General features: G+C 36.4%; 5 protein-coding genes across 5 annotated transcripts; 2 read left to right on the top strand and 3 right to left on the bottom strand.

Moving 5' to 3' along the window:
- The first annotated feature begins 1,489 nt into the window (after nt 1-1,489).
- On the top strand, nt 1,490-4,908 carry LOC128865215 (uncharacterized). Its single transcript, XM_054105341.1, has 8 exons — nt 1,490-2,072; nt 2,166-2,369; nt 2,618-2,787; nt 2,858-3,001; nt 3,070-3,478; nt 3,731-4,272; nt 4,382-4,460; nt 4,518-4,908. Exons 1-8 carry the CDS (start codon nt 1,644-1,646, stop codon nt 4,722-4,724), a joined length of 2,184 nt encoding a protein of 727 aa, XP_053961316.1. The 5' UTR covers nt 1,490-1,643; the 3' UTR covers nt 4,725-4,908.
- Nucleotides 4,831-6,144, bottom strand: LOC128865218 (peptidyl-tRNA hydrolase ICT1, mitochondrial). Its single transcript, XM_054105343.1, has 4 exons — nt 5,885-6,144; nt 5,647-5,832; nt 5,111-5,280; nt 4,831-5,042 (listed from the first exon to the last, which is right to left on the bottom strand). Exons 1-4 carry the CDS (start codon nt 6,047-6,049, stop codon nt 4,949-4,951), a joined length of 615 nt encoding a protein of 204 aa, XP_053961318.1. The 5' UTR covers nt 6,050-6,144; the 3' UTR covers nt 4,831-4,948.
- Nucleotides 6,145-7,118: 974 nt separating this feature from the next.
- LOC128865216 (tRNA (guanine(26)-N(2))-dimethyltransferase) lies at nt 7,119-9,635 on the top strand. Its single transcript, XM_054105342.1, has 6 exons — nt 7,119-7,449; nt 7,515-7,966; nt 8,020-8,397; nt 8,462-8,630; nt 8,697-9,232; nt 9,329-9,635. The coding sequence occupies exons 1-6, from the start codon at nt 7,276-7,278 to the stop codon at nt 9,462-9,464; spliced, it is 1,845 nt and encodes a 614-aa protein (XP_053961317.1). The 5' UTR covers nt 7,119-7,275; the 3' UTR covers nt 9,465-9,635.
- Nucleotides 9,617-13,536, bottom strand: LOC128865219 (protein CFAP276). The gene is made up of 2 exons (XM_054105344.1): nt 13,447-13,536; nt 9,617-12,646 (listed from the first exon to the last, which is right to left on the bottom strand). Exon 2 carries the CDS (start codon nt 10,261-10,263, stop codon nt 9,685-9,687), a length of 579 nt encoding a protein of 192 aa, XP_053961319.1. The 5' UTR covers nt 10,264-12,646; nt 13,447-13,536; the 3' UTR covers nt 9,617-9,684.
- LOC128865220 (serine/arginine-rich splicing factor 2) lies at nt 12,894-15,031 on the bottom strand. The gene is made up of 4 exons (XM_054105345.1): nt 14,834-15,031; nt 14,581-14,711; nt 13,615-14,032; nt 12,894-13,557 (listed from the first exon to the last, which is right to left on the bottom strand). The coding sequence occupies exons 1-3, from the start codon at nt 14,897-14,899 to the stop codon at nt 13,663-13,665; spliced, it is 567 nt and encodes a 188-aa protein (XP_053961320.1). The 5' UTR covers nt 14,900-15,031; the 3' UTR covers nt 12,894-13,557; nt 13,615-13,662.
- Between the last annotated feature and the right edge of the window lie 1,938 nt (nt 15,032-16,969).

Here is a 16,969-nt window from a genome sequence, read left to right as displayed (position 1 = left end):
TCGAAGGTTTGCCATTGTCGTCTGTTTGCCAATGAGCCGGTATTTATTAGAAAATCCATCAATTTATGTTTCGTATCCGGAGTTTCGAGCCTGGGTAATTCCGAATGGCCGCCTCAATGAGACAAAAACAAAAACATTTTTGTAAAAAAAATCACAATGGATTAAGTAAAGAGCTTAAGCACATGAAAATAAAAAGTAAAAAATGATAAGTTGATTTCGACTCGTCGCTTGCTTGCAGCAAATTTCACTAAAATTATTTCACCGTGGAAGTTTGAGTCTTTATAGATACAAATATGTGCTGCCCAGTTTACCATTTAGTGACATCGCACTTCTTAAATACAGAGTGTAAGGCAAATATTCTCATTTTTTTATGTGTGTCGAATTTCCTTTCAGAGTCATCAAAAAAATTGTTTTTGCTAGTAATTTAATTATACTCTTAAAAATTGTTTTTGCCTAACTTAATTATACTCTAAAAAAGTGATTACTAAAAATAATGATAGTTAGAACTCTCAGTGGTAGTTAGAATTTAAAACCCCTTTTAACTCGAAATCTTAAGATAAAAATACGTTTTAGTTGTAAACTGTTATTGGTTTTATTTAATAATCTGTACGACCATCATTATTTAAAATTATTTCAGAAATGCGTTTTGGTACGAAGTCATAAAGAGATTTAAGGTAGTTTAGAGAAATCAGGCACCTACTAACAAACTACCAAAGTAACGAAATTGTTGTGGGTACCCCTATTAATTATCGAGCGCACCAATGAATGAACATACAATATATGGCTAAATTCTCGCCATTATCATTCATTTCGGTATATGTGTGATTTGTATATACATACATATAATTTATTTCAATAATGTCATAATCCAAAAAAAAGGTTTTGATAAGTATGCAGAAATGACCACAAGCTCTTCTTGTATGTTGTGTAAAAAATGCATGGCGATATGTATTAACAAGATCTCATTATATGAAAATATGTTTACTTTACTTAGGGAGACATAGTAAATTGAAAACTTTGAAGCCATTTTTCTCGACATTTTGGTTTTTGAGTTATGATACTATTGAACTGAACTACATCCAACTCGGTTCCACTATGCTGCTACATACGACCGTTATGTTTGATGCAAAATTTGATGGTAAATACACATAATTTGTTGCTGCGTTGCCATAGTAATCACCAGAGTGTGATTACCCTTTATAATGCCCTTGGGCACAAGTGCGCGGCGCCGCTCTTTTGCTATTATTTGTCTCTAATTTACTCTTCGGATCCTCTTTCAGAAGTAACCGTTCTGTTAAGAGCAAAACGAATTTAACAGTGGTGGATTTAAAAGCTAAATTCAATTATGCGCGATGGTTCGTTTAGAATTAGTTTTACAGAAAAGTAGGGTTAAACTTGAGCCAAAAAGTGGGGGACGTTGAGATATCATTTGCAATTCCCCACAGTAGTGTACCGTTACTATATACTTAAGTTACTATGTACTGTTTAATTATATTTAGTTCTTAATCTTTATGTATTGACGTGAATTTGTCACAGTTTCGTCTAAAACAAAATATTCGAAATTGTTGAATCAAAACTATTACATATATTTATGTCGTTATTGTTTTCTTTTCGGAAAAAAAATACATAATTATTTTTTCCAAATGGCCGTTGTTTTGTTTATTATTACCATACCCACGGAAGCTGAAGAGTTAAAGCTGCGTAGTGAATTTTCAAGGAAAAAACCTGACGCAGATGCTAACGACTACATGCAAGATAGTGAAAAATTAATTTCCACACCTGCAACAACTGCAACGCTAACCAATCCAGCAATTATCATCAACGTACCCGAAGAACTGTCAACAAATACTGAAGAGATTGACGCTGTTAGCCTTGGCGCTAAAATGGAAAATCCTCTAACGCCTCAGACGCAGGATCAGCAATACAGTACATTTCCGAAACGTCGGAAATCTGAAAGAAATAAAAAGTTCTTATTTGGGAATGCTGGACAAATACTTAAGAACACCATCGCTAGAGAAAGTAGCATAGGCAGCGCTTCAGACAGTGCAAAAGACATTGATTTGGAGAATGCGGTGAGTTGACGGTTTTCTAGTGGCACTTATGAATTTATCGCCAAAATTGTAGCTATTACAATATAACATTTAATTTTTTCTGGCAATTCCAAGGATGGCTCAGATTTTGTACGAAGATCTTGGGAAGGTTTGCGTGACGTTCTCTCATATTCAAGCCGCCGGCAAAGGAAAACAGATTCAGCACAAATAAATATTCCTAGCGATTCGTGCATGGAGACAGTACTGCGTGAAATATTGAAAAAATCTCAAATATTCAATGCGTTTTGGACGAAAGATGCCGATGGTCGTGTATATCAAGTAAGCATTTATATATATATATATACATATGTGTGTGTGTGTTTGTATGTAGTACGCGTAAAATTTAAAATTTTTTCCTTCGTGGGAGATTTAAGTGATTTATTTGAATTCAATGTTCCTTTTCAGACGTACCTTTCACGTTCGAGTTTTTTAAGTAAATTTTTTTATTCGCACATAAAACAAATCTTACTGTTATTGTTAACGATATTGTTATAAAATATTATTTTAAAATGAAATTTTCTTATAAGATAATATTTACAGTTGAGTTTAATGAGAACTATGAAAACTTATTGCATAAACTTTACGAGTGGGGTATTGGCGATCGTGTCGGATCCTCTGTATCGGTAATGAATTGCTTGGTCTCGAAAACATTTAGACGAGATACCGAGGGCGATTCATCACAAGACAACGACGATGTGTAAGTATTTATTTTCTTTTTGTCTATACAAATCTTCACAGCTACAATGCGGAAGCATTCAATTTTAAAGCAATTTCTACGAACAAAAGCAAGGCGTTTGGAATCGTTTCATGAACTCGGTAAGAAGTCGACTGAATGTTGCGCAAATCGTGCGTGATGTACGCCAGGATGCAGCCATTACATTTGACTTTCTTATTTTGCTAATTTCAGCAACGTAAGTTGGGTTTATTTTAAATTGCGATGATTTTATTTAAACACATATTTTACAAATTTCTTCATCAGCATTTTGGCCGCCATTGGTTTGGCTGAGAATAGCACTATTTTTCTAGCAGCAAGTATGCTGGTTTCCCCGTTGATGGGCCCAATAATTGCGGCAATTTTCGGTACCGCTATCAAAGATCCTACACTGCGTACTTTGGGACTAAGAAATGAGTTAATCGGCGTATTAATTGCAACAGTTGTTGGCTTTATTTTCGGTTTAATCATCTGCACTCTCGATGAGCGTTATGGCAATGGCGAAGGATTAACGGCTGAAATGCTTTCACGCAGTGAATTGCACTCACTGCTGGTTGGATTGTTCACGGCAATACCTTCTGGTGCAGCAGCTGCTGTAGCTATTCTTGGGGGAAATATTGGGTCACTCGTGGGTGTTGCAATATCGGCATCCCTCCTGCCGCCGGCCATCAATGCGGTAAGTTTTCTTGTAATAAACGTAAAAACTATGCTTTTAATTATAGTTAAATGCAATTGTTCGTATTGGATGAAATTAATATCTTATACGTGCGAAAGTTGAAATATACTAATTTTTTGGAGATATAAAGAAATGTTTAAGTTATCAATCAAGTAGTCTGTAAATTGAATACCATTCCTAGTTCTCTCAGCCGATATGGTTCAGTTTCGAATTTATTTATTTACAAAATTTTCTTTTCTTCAATTTCAACAGGGCGTCCTCTGGGCCTTATCTCTCATTTACATATTATTCGAAACGGATGATTCTCGTTTCAATCTCATTGTGAAGTCACGCACATTTTCCGACAATCAGGCCAAAGAGTTGGTCATTTTGGGTGTCATTAGTATGCTAGTGACCATCTCGAATATAATCTGTGTATATATTATGGGCGTTTTGGTACTGAAAGTAAAAGAAATAGCTCCTGTTATTTCCAGAAATCATCGAGAATTTTGGAAGCATCACATAAAAATCGCAAGAGGTCTTCCCAAAAACGGTATCGACACCAATACAGCACTCATCGATGAGTTTGCCAATCTTCCTAGAGAAGATCAAAAAGCATTGGGTATTGATTATGATTGGTTGAGGGCAATACGTTTGGATGACGCCTCTTACCAAAACACCTGGTCTCCGATTGGAAATAGACAATTGTTTGGCCGATCTGCACTAGATGAAAGAAATGATAATTATTTGACTGTACATCAAATTGAGCGTTTATACTCGACTATGAATCAACAACAGACACTTAACTATAGGAGGTAAGTAATCATATAAATGTTTTTATGAACCGTGTTACAATTTTTTAAAGCCAATTAGGTATGTATGTACATATTCATATTTCTGTCGTAAATGTTTTCTCCTTTATAGAAACCGAGGCAGTTTTTATCGCCATCCAACAAGTCTCACTGGAGATTATGGAAAAACTTACGAGATTTTTGCAGGCAGCGTAAATATTAATTATTTTCTTATATCGTTTTGATAACTATAAAATATATATTTAAAGCTTCCTCGCCGTACAACATTGCCCACTAAGGCAAACTGCCATACCACCAATGTTTTGAATACAGTAGGCGAGGCAGATTCGTCTACAGCGAATCCATCTTCACGATCTTCAATGACTAATACGCCTACTAGCACATTAGACGAACGCAAACGACGCAAATTTATCGTAACACCCGTAGATGATCTGGGTGATGAAATGGATGCTTAGTGGATGCAGCTTAAATCAATGTTAATAGTCAACAATTGTAGTTTCCATGCAAGTTCATAACCATTAACGTTACTTATTCTTACAAACATACATGAGCTAGTGTATATACACGTTCTAACTTAAAAATGTTTATTTGCAGTTTTTCTTCTTCAATTAAACAATTTACAAAACGTTCACAAGTTTACTTTTTGGAAAAAAAAATCTCTTTTACAATTCAACATTTTCTACAAGTCCGTGATATTTGGCCCTTGCCTCGAAGATTTAGTAAGTGATCGTTGGCGTTTCACCAACAGACGTTCACGCGCAGATTTTTCCAGTCTGTGGGGATAATAAATTGATATAACTGGCAAGAAAGTGCGAAATTAAACTAATTTTGACTAACTTACCTACGACGCAACTTCTCTAAGCTTTCTTCTGTCGGCGGAGGTTTTTCTATTTCGTATTCACGTATTAAGTTACGTAGCTTCTCCAAGGCATCAGCCAAATTCATTTGCTGTGATCGTGTCAAATCGCTTTTTATGACAAAGTAACCTTCCTTGGTGAGCTTATTCTGTAACTGAAGTGTAACAAGATAAAATAATCACTTATTTTTTGAGTTAAGTCGAAACGCAAATATTTTAGAAAAGCATTGAGTTTAAAGCTTTCATAATTTGCCCTCTACATTTCCGTTTAAAACTTATCCGTGCATTTGTTGTAACAGCTGAAAATATTCCCCCCCCAACAGTAAAAATTGTGTAATACTGCTAGTTCTTGAAGACGCGATTTGTAAGAACAAAAAAGACTAATTACATGCCGGAAATTTCGGAAATATGTAATTGCAATTGCCCTATGTCCATGAACGGTTTCAAGTCAATGGGAACATAACCACACTTTAAACGTAAGAGCTACTTTGGATTTACAACTTGAAGTTATTTTCACTTACAGCTTCCAGTAGCTTTAGCCTCGTCTTTTCTGGTATCCATTCTGCGTTTGCCAATTTGAAACGCAAGTCCACCTTTGTGTTTACGCAATTCACGTGCTGCCCACCAGGTCCGGAGCTGCGGCTGTATGTTATTTCAAGTTTATTGATTGGTATGAAACCAGAGAATTTGTCCCCTGAATTTGTAGGCTGTGAAATTGAAAATATTACTTATGAAGTAAATAATTTAAGAATTATTTACCGGTGGGGGCGTATAAAGCTTCAGGCGACTGTTGGGGTATAATTTATCAAGCGACAATTCGCTTTTAAAAGAAATCCTCCGCCCGAGAATGACCGAGGTTGTGTAGGCTTTTTCAATGCTGGATGGGCGCAGCACACAGATTAAGCTGCTACAAATTTTATTCATTTTCCCTATTCAAAAAACCAAAGTTGGAAAAATTTTAAATTACTGCCTCTTATATTCTTATATTTTTTTCATTGGGAACAGCTGATTGCATAGGTTGAGCCATCGGTGTGGACATAACAAAAACATTCACAGTACGATTTATTTTAGTTCACAATAAATAAATAATAGAAACGAAAAAATATATAAAATTATATATTAATTAAATCAAATAAATGATTTGAAATTCATGTTAATTGTTAAATGTTAATGGGTAAAGAATAAAGAAGAACTTTAAAACGGCAGTGGTATTTTCTGTGGCAGTTGCAGTCACAGCATGGATAACCCGCTACGAATTTATTCTGAAGGGCCTATTTCGCCGGACTAAGCAATTTGTAAATCGTCAATATTTGTTTGAGGTATACATATGATTTATTTTACTGCTATGATCACAAACCATTGTCGAAAGTCATTGCTTCCACTTTTTCTGGAATCGTTTGGGGCACTATATGGGTAAATGAAGTCACTGGCCACCTCAATTGCGTGATTTCATCCCTTTGGTTTATTTTTTATGGGGATCATTAACAATTAAGCACTTGCAATTCAACATTGGAAGCGCTATTAACGCCATAAAACCTGATTTACCACCAAGAGTGTACGAAAATTTTACCTCCAGATTATGCCATATACTCGCCAGTTGCGGCGGCCACATGCCTGAAATCTAGGGTGTGTTCGCCGCTCTCATTATTTACGGCAAAAGTGCGACCTTTTTTGATGGCCTGTTGCTAATACTCGGCGATTAACTGCCCCAAAATTTCAGAAATTATTTCGCGCCGAACGTGATGTTTGAAAATATGAATAATTTGAACTTAATTTTGCACTATAAATAAACAGTTCTTAACTTCAAAGTAGTATTTATTGAATAAATACGTTTAAATAAATTACTTTTTTTCTTCCATTTCAACTTCGCAATGAAAACTTTATACTGTACTTGATTAGCTAATTATCATCAGATTATCAACATTTCACCTACTGAACGCGTGAAGTTGCCAATGTTGCAGAAATTATGTGACAGAACGTGAGCTATCTAATAAAAATAGTTCCAGAGTTCCGCCTATAAAAAAACACCCTTTAGCTATGCTAAGGCTGCCACTTACACCACTTTTTCTTTACTTGCGCACAAATAATTTTACAAACTCAAAGGTGCTAATTCGCACTCAATGCCGAAGAATAGCGGTATCTTTTGAATTATGAATTATATATACAATGCTCAAACGAACAGGATCGTTTGTACAGCTTGCAATTTCCTAATCCGTTTGAAATGGCAACGCAACTTTCTACACCTACAGCCAGCTGTTTTTAAAAACGTGGATGCAAAGCAAATCCGGAAAAATATGGAATTGGAAGCTACATCAAATAATAAAGTATTTTGCATGTTTTGAAAACCTTCCGTTATTTTCTTACCCAAAAATGTATCATAAATTCTCAGGCCACAACAGATCCTTCGGCGGCAAGTGTTTGTATACCTGAAAGGGTGATAAAAGAGTGCAGTGCTGAAATTGTTTCTGGAGGCAGCGTCTTTTACAATCCAGTGCAAGAATTTAATCGTGACCTAAGTATTGCCGTGCTTAATGTATTTGCACAACGCTTACGAAAGGAGAGGGAAACGGCAGCATGCAAAAATACAAAAGATGTGGCAGATGACTCTATAAAGGGTGACGATAGCGTATGCACTGCTGGAGTGAAATACGACAACGGTCTACGCATATTGGAGGCACTTTCTGCAACGGGGTTGCGTAGCATTCGTTATGCGAAAGAAATAGTTGGTGTGCGAGAGATTATTGCCAATGACCTTTCAAAGGGAGCAGTTGATTCTATACGGGAAAATGTACGACACAATGACGTAGAAGGTATAATTGTTCCAAGTCAATCAGATGCAATGTGAGTTAAAAAAAAAAAAAATTGGGAACATTTTATTCAATTATTGCTTTTAGGACGCTTATGTATCTTTCTACAGCCAATAATAAACGCTTTGATGCTATAGATATAGATCCGTATGGCTGTCCCAATCGGTTTCTAGATGGAGCTATACAAGCTATCGCCAATGGTGGTTTACTGCTTGTAACAGCGACTGATATGTCAGTCCTAGCCGGCAACACACCTGAAGCCTGCTATGCCAAATATGGGTCTGTGCCGTTGCGTTTAAAATGCTGTCATGAAATGGCGTTGCGCATACTTCTGCACAGTATTGAGATGCATGCAAATCGTTATGGCAAATATATTGAACCACTTTTGAGCATTTCGGTCGACTTTTATATACGGGTTTTTGTGAGGGTACACAGTAGTCAAGCGAAGTGTAAATATAGCATGAGGTGAGTAGCACATCGGCTGTGTGTTCCACCAATTGCACATTCCAAATCATTTTATTTTTTACAGCAAGCAGTCGGTAGTTTTTCAATGCACCGGTTGTGACACGTTTACACTACAACCGCTGGGCAATGTTAAAACCACCACCACAACCAATGGTAAAACTCAAACGAAGTTTGGCATTCCCACTGGGCCAAATGTTAGCGCGAACTGTGAGCACTGTGGTCATAAGCATCACGTAAGTCAAAGCAATCACTTAAGTCTGTAGTTGCTTTTAAATCTAATCACGTTATTTTCAATGTAGATGGGCGGTCCAATTTGGTCTCATCCTATACATGACATTGATTTCGTCAACGAATTGCTACATGCCATAGAGAGAAAACCCCTCTGTGAATTGGGCACACAACGGCGTTTGGAAGGTGTGCTGTCGGTGGTGCGTGAAGAGTTATCCGACGTACCATTGTACTACGTATTAGATAAACTTTGTTGTGTGCTTAAGTTGGAGAATATTCCGGTGCTCAAATTTCGTTCGGCGCTTCTGCATGCAGGATATCGCGTTTCATTCTCGCATGCCAGTAAAAATTCTATTAAAACAGATGCACCAGCGGCGGTTTTATGGGATATTTTGCGCTGCTGGGCTAAAATACATCCCGTAAAGACGGATCGTTTGGTAGAGGGTACAGCACTTAAAGCTATACTGGACCGTTCACCCCAAAGAGAAGACTATATTTTTAACGATCTACACCCCGAGGCGAATCCCTACAGTCGCCGCAATGCTCTAACGCGCTTCCAAGCAAATCCAACTGCGTATTGGGGTCCTGGCACCAGAGCGACCATAATGTGAGTGCATTATGTGTATCAATTATTAATATTTTTCTTTTTTAATTTCCTTAAGAAACTGCTAACAAAATTCAAATTATGTTCCGGTTTTTATAGGATTGGCCAAGACAAAGCAGCAAAAAGTCATCGTAACCAAAACAAGAAACAAAAACAAAAAGGGATTCATCCGGATCGCACACTTTCTGAGAAAAGTGATGAAAGCAAAAGTAAACAACCAAAATGGGAAGCGTGATGTACTTATTTGCTTTATTTAAATTTTTCTTATGATTGAATTGTAATGAAGGATAAATATTTTTAATAAATTTGGGCAACTTCTGGTTTTGGTATATATCATGAATCAATTATTATTATTTAATTGAATCATGTGCATATGCAAAATTCGGAGCTACTATGAACGACATTTTCTGAAGCAATTTTTCAATTAATTTTTATGTTATAAATAAAAGTTATGTCTAATAACGGAAAAAATTCCCATCTCCAGTTTGTCGTGAAAATCCATTGTTTACCAATTGACTGTGCACACCACTGTTGATTAATTTAACACTATGTGGCGAAATCTTCTCTTTAATACCACCAATTTTTAAAGGATGATCTTGGGCGTCACTTGCTGGCAACTGTACTGTCTTGACATTCTGTAAAACACGAAAGGATTTCAGCTCCACAATATTATCTTGGCTATCACCATCAATTCTTTGGTAGGCACAAGTTTCTCGTTGTAATACTGTATCCACGGGTTCTGGAAATATTTCATGGGAGTGATCGTAGCGCGCTTGTAGCCTAAAATCCAACGAATCACGAGGTATTTGTGGTGTTGCAATAAAACGTTTACTTTGTCGTACAGAATTCAATGTCTGATGATAGAAGAGCCTTTCGTGCGGTTTCAAGTTTGTGGACCATAACGCACCTGCTGGCGATGGAGGTGGTTGAGGCATTGGACAAAGATAAATCCCCTCACTACTCAAGTCTGGTTCATACCAGGCATTCCGTATGCGTATCTTCATCTTCGGCATTATGTTAATATTACGGCTCATATGAGTTCCGCAACTAAAATTATTAGAATTTATAAAACAAAAAGAATATAAAAACCGAGCTTTTTCTTTTGAAATTAGTTATTGTAGTTGAGAGCAAATGCGTACGCTTACTAAAGAAATAAATCTTTGCTCGTTAAACACCATGGTAATTGAAAAAACCACTATTGGCAACAGCGAGGGGTTACCAAGTTAGATATGGCATACATTTCAAATGTGAATTTCTAGCATAATAAGCAGAACATAATGAAGTATAAGTAAGTTAAGTTACAGAGTAGTTTATTTATTATTTAAGAACTTAATTCCAGTTTGCATGGACCACACATTGCGAATTAAAATAATAGCTTGAACTCTTCACACCTGGAATATATAAAAATAAATAATTGGCGCGTACACCTGGTTTGGATGTTTCACCGAGCTCCTTCTCCCATTTTTGGCGTGCATTTCGATGTTGTTCCACAAATGGAGGAGCCTACAGGTTTTAGACGACAAATGGTTTGAGGTACTTTTTAATGGTGCTTCGAGGTTTGTAAAAAAAAAAACCTTGCCGTTTCATGCACGGAATATATTAAATATGCATATAATTCACACGAGCTTTCGCCAATTTATGGTGCATGTTTTGGTCTTGTTCCACAAATGAAGGAATCTACTCTTTTATGACACCTTCGAACAGCAGGTGGTATTTTAAGGACTTTTTTTAATGCAAGTGATGGAATATGGCTATTGGAAAACACAACCTTTCTACTATTTCAGGGCCAGTGGATTTTGTACGCTGACCCTGTGGAATGACAGCCTCGAACGAACAATTCGATTGCGGCGGTGAAGCGCAAACTATCAATTGGCGAAGTAGTTTTATATCCGGTGGTCACATCAGTACAGCAGAGTCCCACAAAAATATTGGGCAACTTACACCAACAGCCACATAACACATTACCGTTGCGAACCCGAAGTTTGAATTGCTTTATGCTTCCTGGATTTCATTTTTGTGCCTACTAACTCAGTGCACTTTTATCAAACGTGATGCTAATAGCGTGAAGGACAGGATATCTCGACCAGAAAAAGACACATGGCCAACCCTTCTCTAGATCGTATGTTTATCAAGAAAACTGGGTTCGGACGAGAAACTGTAATGAGTAAAAAGCGCAAAAGACTGAGTTTGAAGTGCTAACTTTATTATCATTCATTCTGGGCCTAATATATTTATCAATAAAAAAACAGTTTTGATACGTCACATCCAATTTTATTTTTATTTCTAAATTGGTAAATCTTGTTCTGCAATAAAACTCATTATTACATAAATTTACAATCACCTACCTGTACCAAAATCGTCTCTCATTTACCAAGATTTTTTTAGTTTTGAACTTCCCAGTCATCGCACCCCTTGAATCGCAGTTTAACTTCGGAAGTGTCGAAAATTCACTGATTAACCTGTGCTGCAAACTTGGAGAAATAAAATCTTTCGGGGAAACAGCAACCATTCAGAACTCGAAACAGCAGACCACCAACATCAAAAAGTCATTAACTACCACCCAAACGAAGATGAACAACGTACGATGAAGCGTACTGAAGTGAATAACAGCATATAGCAGCAACACACAGCTACCGGCTACAGCTACTTGCACCAGTTATACGTACTACGGCATTGTCTACGCATTTAAGCATGCCGCTATAAATACTACTGGACTGCCTTCAAATATTTGTCCGATATCATAGATTTCGCTGAACTTTTGGATCAAGTACAGGTTTCAAGATTTACGCATGCATCAATCAAAACTTTCTATCCTTATACCGCTCCAACTGCTGCGCATATACACTGAAACCGCCAACCGCTAACCGCCTACCAGATATAAAAATTAAATGGCTGGTCGTACGTAGCAGGCTTCGGAATACTTATTTACTATCAAGTATCTGCATTTAAAGGAAGTACTTTGGCTGGATTTTGTATCTACGTTACATAACTAGATTGATGCAGCAGCAGAGGCAGCAACATCACTCTCAGTAAACAGCAACATTTTACTCTACAGGATGCGAACTCGAACAATAATTTATAGTGAGCTTAGCACTTGATTAGCGTTTCTCTAGACGATGTACGAGAAATCCAGTCAAGTGTTAGGCATAATTAGGCAGTAAATTGTAAGTGCATCGGCCCGAGTGGTGTATAAATATTACAGCAAACAGCAGCTGTAGCAGCAACAAGAGTAGCAGGAGTACGTATATTGTAAATTCTCTACGCAGCAATCACCAATAAATATAAGAATCTCTGCCTCCTGCATATATTCCTTGCATATTCTTTCTCCCCATAAATTTCTTTTATATTTCATTTTACTGTCTCTGCCTTTATCTCTTTCGCGCTCTTACAGCAGCTCATACAGCAATCTTTGTTTGCCTGCATTATATAGAAGTGTAAAAAATATATCAAGCCATGTAATTAGATTGGGTTTTATAAAGTGTAAACTACATAAAAATTACACAAAAATTTAGCAACTTAATGATGCAAACATTTGGATGATGTGTTGTGTAATTCGTATGTAGGCCTTATGTTGAAATTACAAATTGATTTTGGTATTGAGTCAAAACAAGTACGTAGGGATTTTCAGAATTCCTATTATTATATAGCCTATACGCTTATTGCATAAAATTACTTGGAATACATTTATTCTTTTTTATAAAACTTACAATACGTTCATATTACTTTTCAGATTTAAATATACGAATACAAATAATTTTGGAGAATTTTAAAACTATTATTTTCATCTCATCAATCAAATTATTGGTTATTGATAGCCTAATTTCACAGAACTGATTTCCAATAAATGGAAAACAAATTAAATTAGAATGCTTTTCCAAATATTATTTAATTTAAGGTCATATTTATCATAAATTAAAAGCATTAAAATCTACCGATCTATTAACATATTTTGTATATTCCGGGTAGTAATACGTTAATATGTATTGTAGTACACTTCAAGTGGAAATGGGTATAATAATGTGATTATTTAACATCAGTTAGAAATGTATGAAATGATGTTATGCGTAAACGAGAATACACTCTGAAATTAGGGTAATTATAAATGGAAAGATAGACAAAGGGCAAGTTTGAGTTTCCTGTTATTTTTATCTTTGATTTCTCCTTTTTAAATGTTTTTGTATTTGAAGTGCTACAATTGATATATTAAAAAGTTATACCTGTTGAATTAGCAGAACTATGCCCAAATCACGTGCTTTAAAACGAAATCGCTGCTAATCAACTATACGCGGATATTTCTATGCGTACTGTGCACTATTATTTAGGCAATTCTAAAAAAAAAAAATTTTATGAATATTGACACAGGCAATTACTTTAAATCAATTTACCTGATTTATTAAATCAACCATTTTATTTATTGCGTCAAGTCACAATCTTTAAGACCGACTTCGACTGCGTGACACACTGCGTCCAGCTGCTACTCCGTTCCGACTTTGGCTACGGCTCAAAGATTTTCGCCCAACTGGACTCCGTGAAAACTTCCCACGTCGAACAGGGGAACGGCTCCCGGCCGAACGTGATCTAGATCTAGGTGAATACGACCGACGGCGAGGACTACGAGACCGTCTACGTACAGGCGAACGAGAACGCCGTCTGCCCCCTCCACCTCCACGTCGGTTATTGGTGCGACGTGTCGGCGAAGTTGGACGACCGTAACGGGCCATCTGAACACGCAACTCCCTGCCATCGAGCATGCGGCCATCCATAGCCTCTAATGCGTCCTCAGCATCCCGTTTATCATAAAATCTGCAATCAAAATTTAATTTAACATGGTAATGCAATAATTATTTCACATTTCCGAAAGAATTTATAGATAAGTATATATTAAATAAATTAAACATAATTATTTACATATGTTGCATTCGTACGTAAACTGACTAGGATTATTTCGTAGACAGCAGTTGCAAAGTTAAAGCATTTCATATATGCATTTTTGCTCAGAATAACTCTTTATATTTAGCTTATTCCTGGTACGCAAACAGCAAAGCAAATATTTTATACACGAAATTCATATATCGTAACTGTACAGCGCCGAATTCTTCAAATAGTTTGTTACTTTCGTACGTAGGTTGACTAGGACAAATTCGTAGACAACAGTTGCAAAGTGAAAATATTTGTTTTTTGCACCTTTAAATTATGGATTCATACTGGTTGTGAAAGAAACCATGAAATATATTAAGTGCAATAGTATTTGAGGTTAGAATCGACCCACGCAGTTGCCCCAGAAAAATGATGGTGGTATGTTGAGACACTATCTATCTGTTTTATCTCTACTCATATTCGATTGAACTTACCTAACAAAGGCAAAACCTCGACTTTCTCGAGTATATCTATCGCGAGGTATATAGATGTCACCAACCTCGCCACAACGTTCGAAGACACGTCTTAAATCTTCAGGAGTAGTACGATATGTCAAATTATCAACCTACAAAGAAAAACAATACACAAAATTTCACTCACCCAATTTTTTTTTTTAATTTTTTGAAGTGTGCTGCGCTAATTACTACACCGGAAATATGGAAAATCCTCGATTATTACTTCACTCACCTTTAGGGAAATCATGCCGTCAATTCTTGGTGGCGGTCGAGCAGAATTATTTCCACCTCCACTCATAGTATATTTCCTTCAGATGTTTTACTTTCTGAACAATTTTTAGAAAAATTACGTTTTAATAAAAACTAATTCACACTTCGCACTCCAAAGAACAATTATAAAATGGCGTCACGAAAATGCTACGAATGCACGTCCGCTCAAATCGGTTGACGAAAAATCAACTAAGTGACCTCAGGCGCCACCTACCGCTGATTTTGTAGCGTTGCCACTTATCGCTCTGAGCGATTGGCACCAGTGATTTTTTACTCTACGTCCCAACATGCGTACGCTGATCGTATGCAAATCATCTCACACATAGCATTACGAAACTTAAGAAAAATTAAAAAAAAATATACTTCTAATTCCATTAACCTGTTTAGCACATCTGGCGCATAAAAGCAGCTTATAGATTGAGTTAGCGAAATTTTGTTTATTGTTTCAAATAAAAGTTATACCATGTCATATATATAATATATAATTGGAGCGTAACTTATGCTAGGTGTTTGGCCGAGCTCTTCCTCCTATTTGTGGAGTGCGTCTTGATGTTGTTCCACAAATGGAGGGACCTACACTTTCAAGCCGACTCCGAACGGCAGATATCTTGTATGAAGAGATTTTTCATGGCAGAAATACACCTTAATGGCCCCCTCAGCAGGGGGGAAAAAAACTTTACTTCCACTTTGGTTTTGCACCAAGATTCGAACCTACGTTCTCTCTGAATTCCGAATGGTAAACACGTACCAAGCCATTCGGCTATGGCGGCCACCATGAAATGCCAACGCAAAATGAAATTCTGCTATATTTACAGCTCTTAGTAGAATGATTAAGCCGTTTGCCTTTCAACAAGGTTGGTCGCCAACAAATAATGCTTGTTTAAATTGTGTACTAATATATTACAAACTTTTTGGAATGCTGGAAAAGCATTATATTAAGTGATATTAATTTGTGTTTCAACCTCATTACACTTTCTAAACACCAAACTCCTACTCAACTAAAAGTCGCCTGGTGTAAACGTAGGGGTAGGCAAATTTTCAAAATTTAATAAACCACCTGTGGACGTTGGATCATTTAAACAGGTTGTAAAAAAGTGTGGGTGTGTTGCAAATTGAAAGCAAGTTTTTGATAAAGTAAAGCGCGGCGAACACGGGGAACATTGTTTCAATCATAAGTTACAAACATGGTTGATAGCTGCCGTAATATTGCCACTTAGAAAAAACGTGAAAAACGCAACCATACTTTTTGAAAATCGATTGAATATAGTTATCAAGAGCGTAAAAAATTCTTGTAAATATTAATTATTGATGAATGTTTGAAAGAACCAAAAAGAAAGAGACTATGCCTTAAAAATTTTTACTTCAAAAGAGATGAACTTTCGCATATTAATTTACTAAAGCAACTGAAACTGTCATCACCTGCGGAACTAAAAAATATTTCGGATGCATTTGCTTATAAATTTTAATAAGTGTTTCAAAAGACTCTCTTTTTTTCAAACTCCTATATGCCATATGGCTCTTCTGCATCCACAAAATAAATGATATTACGTTTCCTGTTTAAAACATTCTCATACACGTGTAACATTGACCATAGCATTGGATGTTTGTAACTAAAGTTTGAAACAATAATATTGCTCGTATATGCCACGCCTAAGAGTTTCCTTATGGCCTCTGGTGACGATACAGCATGCTTGACTGAGCTTTGTATGTGTTAGTGCAGTCGGGTAGCGTCGTGTCACACATACTTGTTGTCGGTAAAAATCAAAAATTTTAGATATTAGCGTCAAGCACCCGACACGCACACATATAAAGTTCTTGTCAAACAATGCTTGACCGTCACCAGAGGCCATTAGGCAAGACTTAAAGTTCGTTCACATATGCAGTAATTACCAATAAATCCACAAAATTATTTCCCCATTCACATATGGCAAATTACCTCCAAAATTGACAATCAGCTTCAATACTTCTTTTAAAGGTTTTTCTTCATAGAAATTGTTTTGGTGGAATATTTTGGAGTTTTTGGTTTGTTTATTTATTATTAGCGATGTGAAGAAAAGACAAGGAAAGGGAATAGCTAATTTAATTGCGTAATTGGCTG

The sequence above is a fragment of the Anastrepha ludens genome, chromosome 5 (assembly GCF_028408465.1).
Source record: "Anastrepha ludens isolate Willacy chromosome 5, idAnaLude1.1, whole genome shotgun sequence".
NCBI lineage: Eukaryota > Metazoa > Arthropoda > Insecta > Diptera > Tephritidae > Anastrepha > Anastrepha ludens.
Note: the sequence above shows the minus strand (reverse complement) of the source record. Positions and strands in the feature narration are given on the sequence as shown.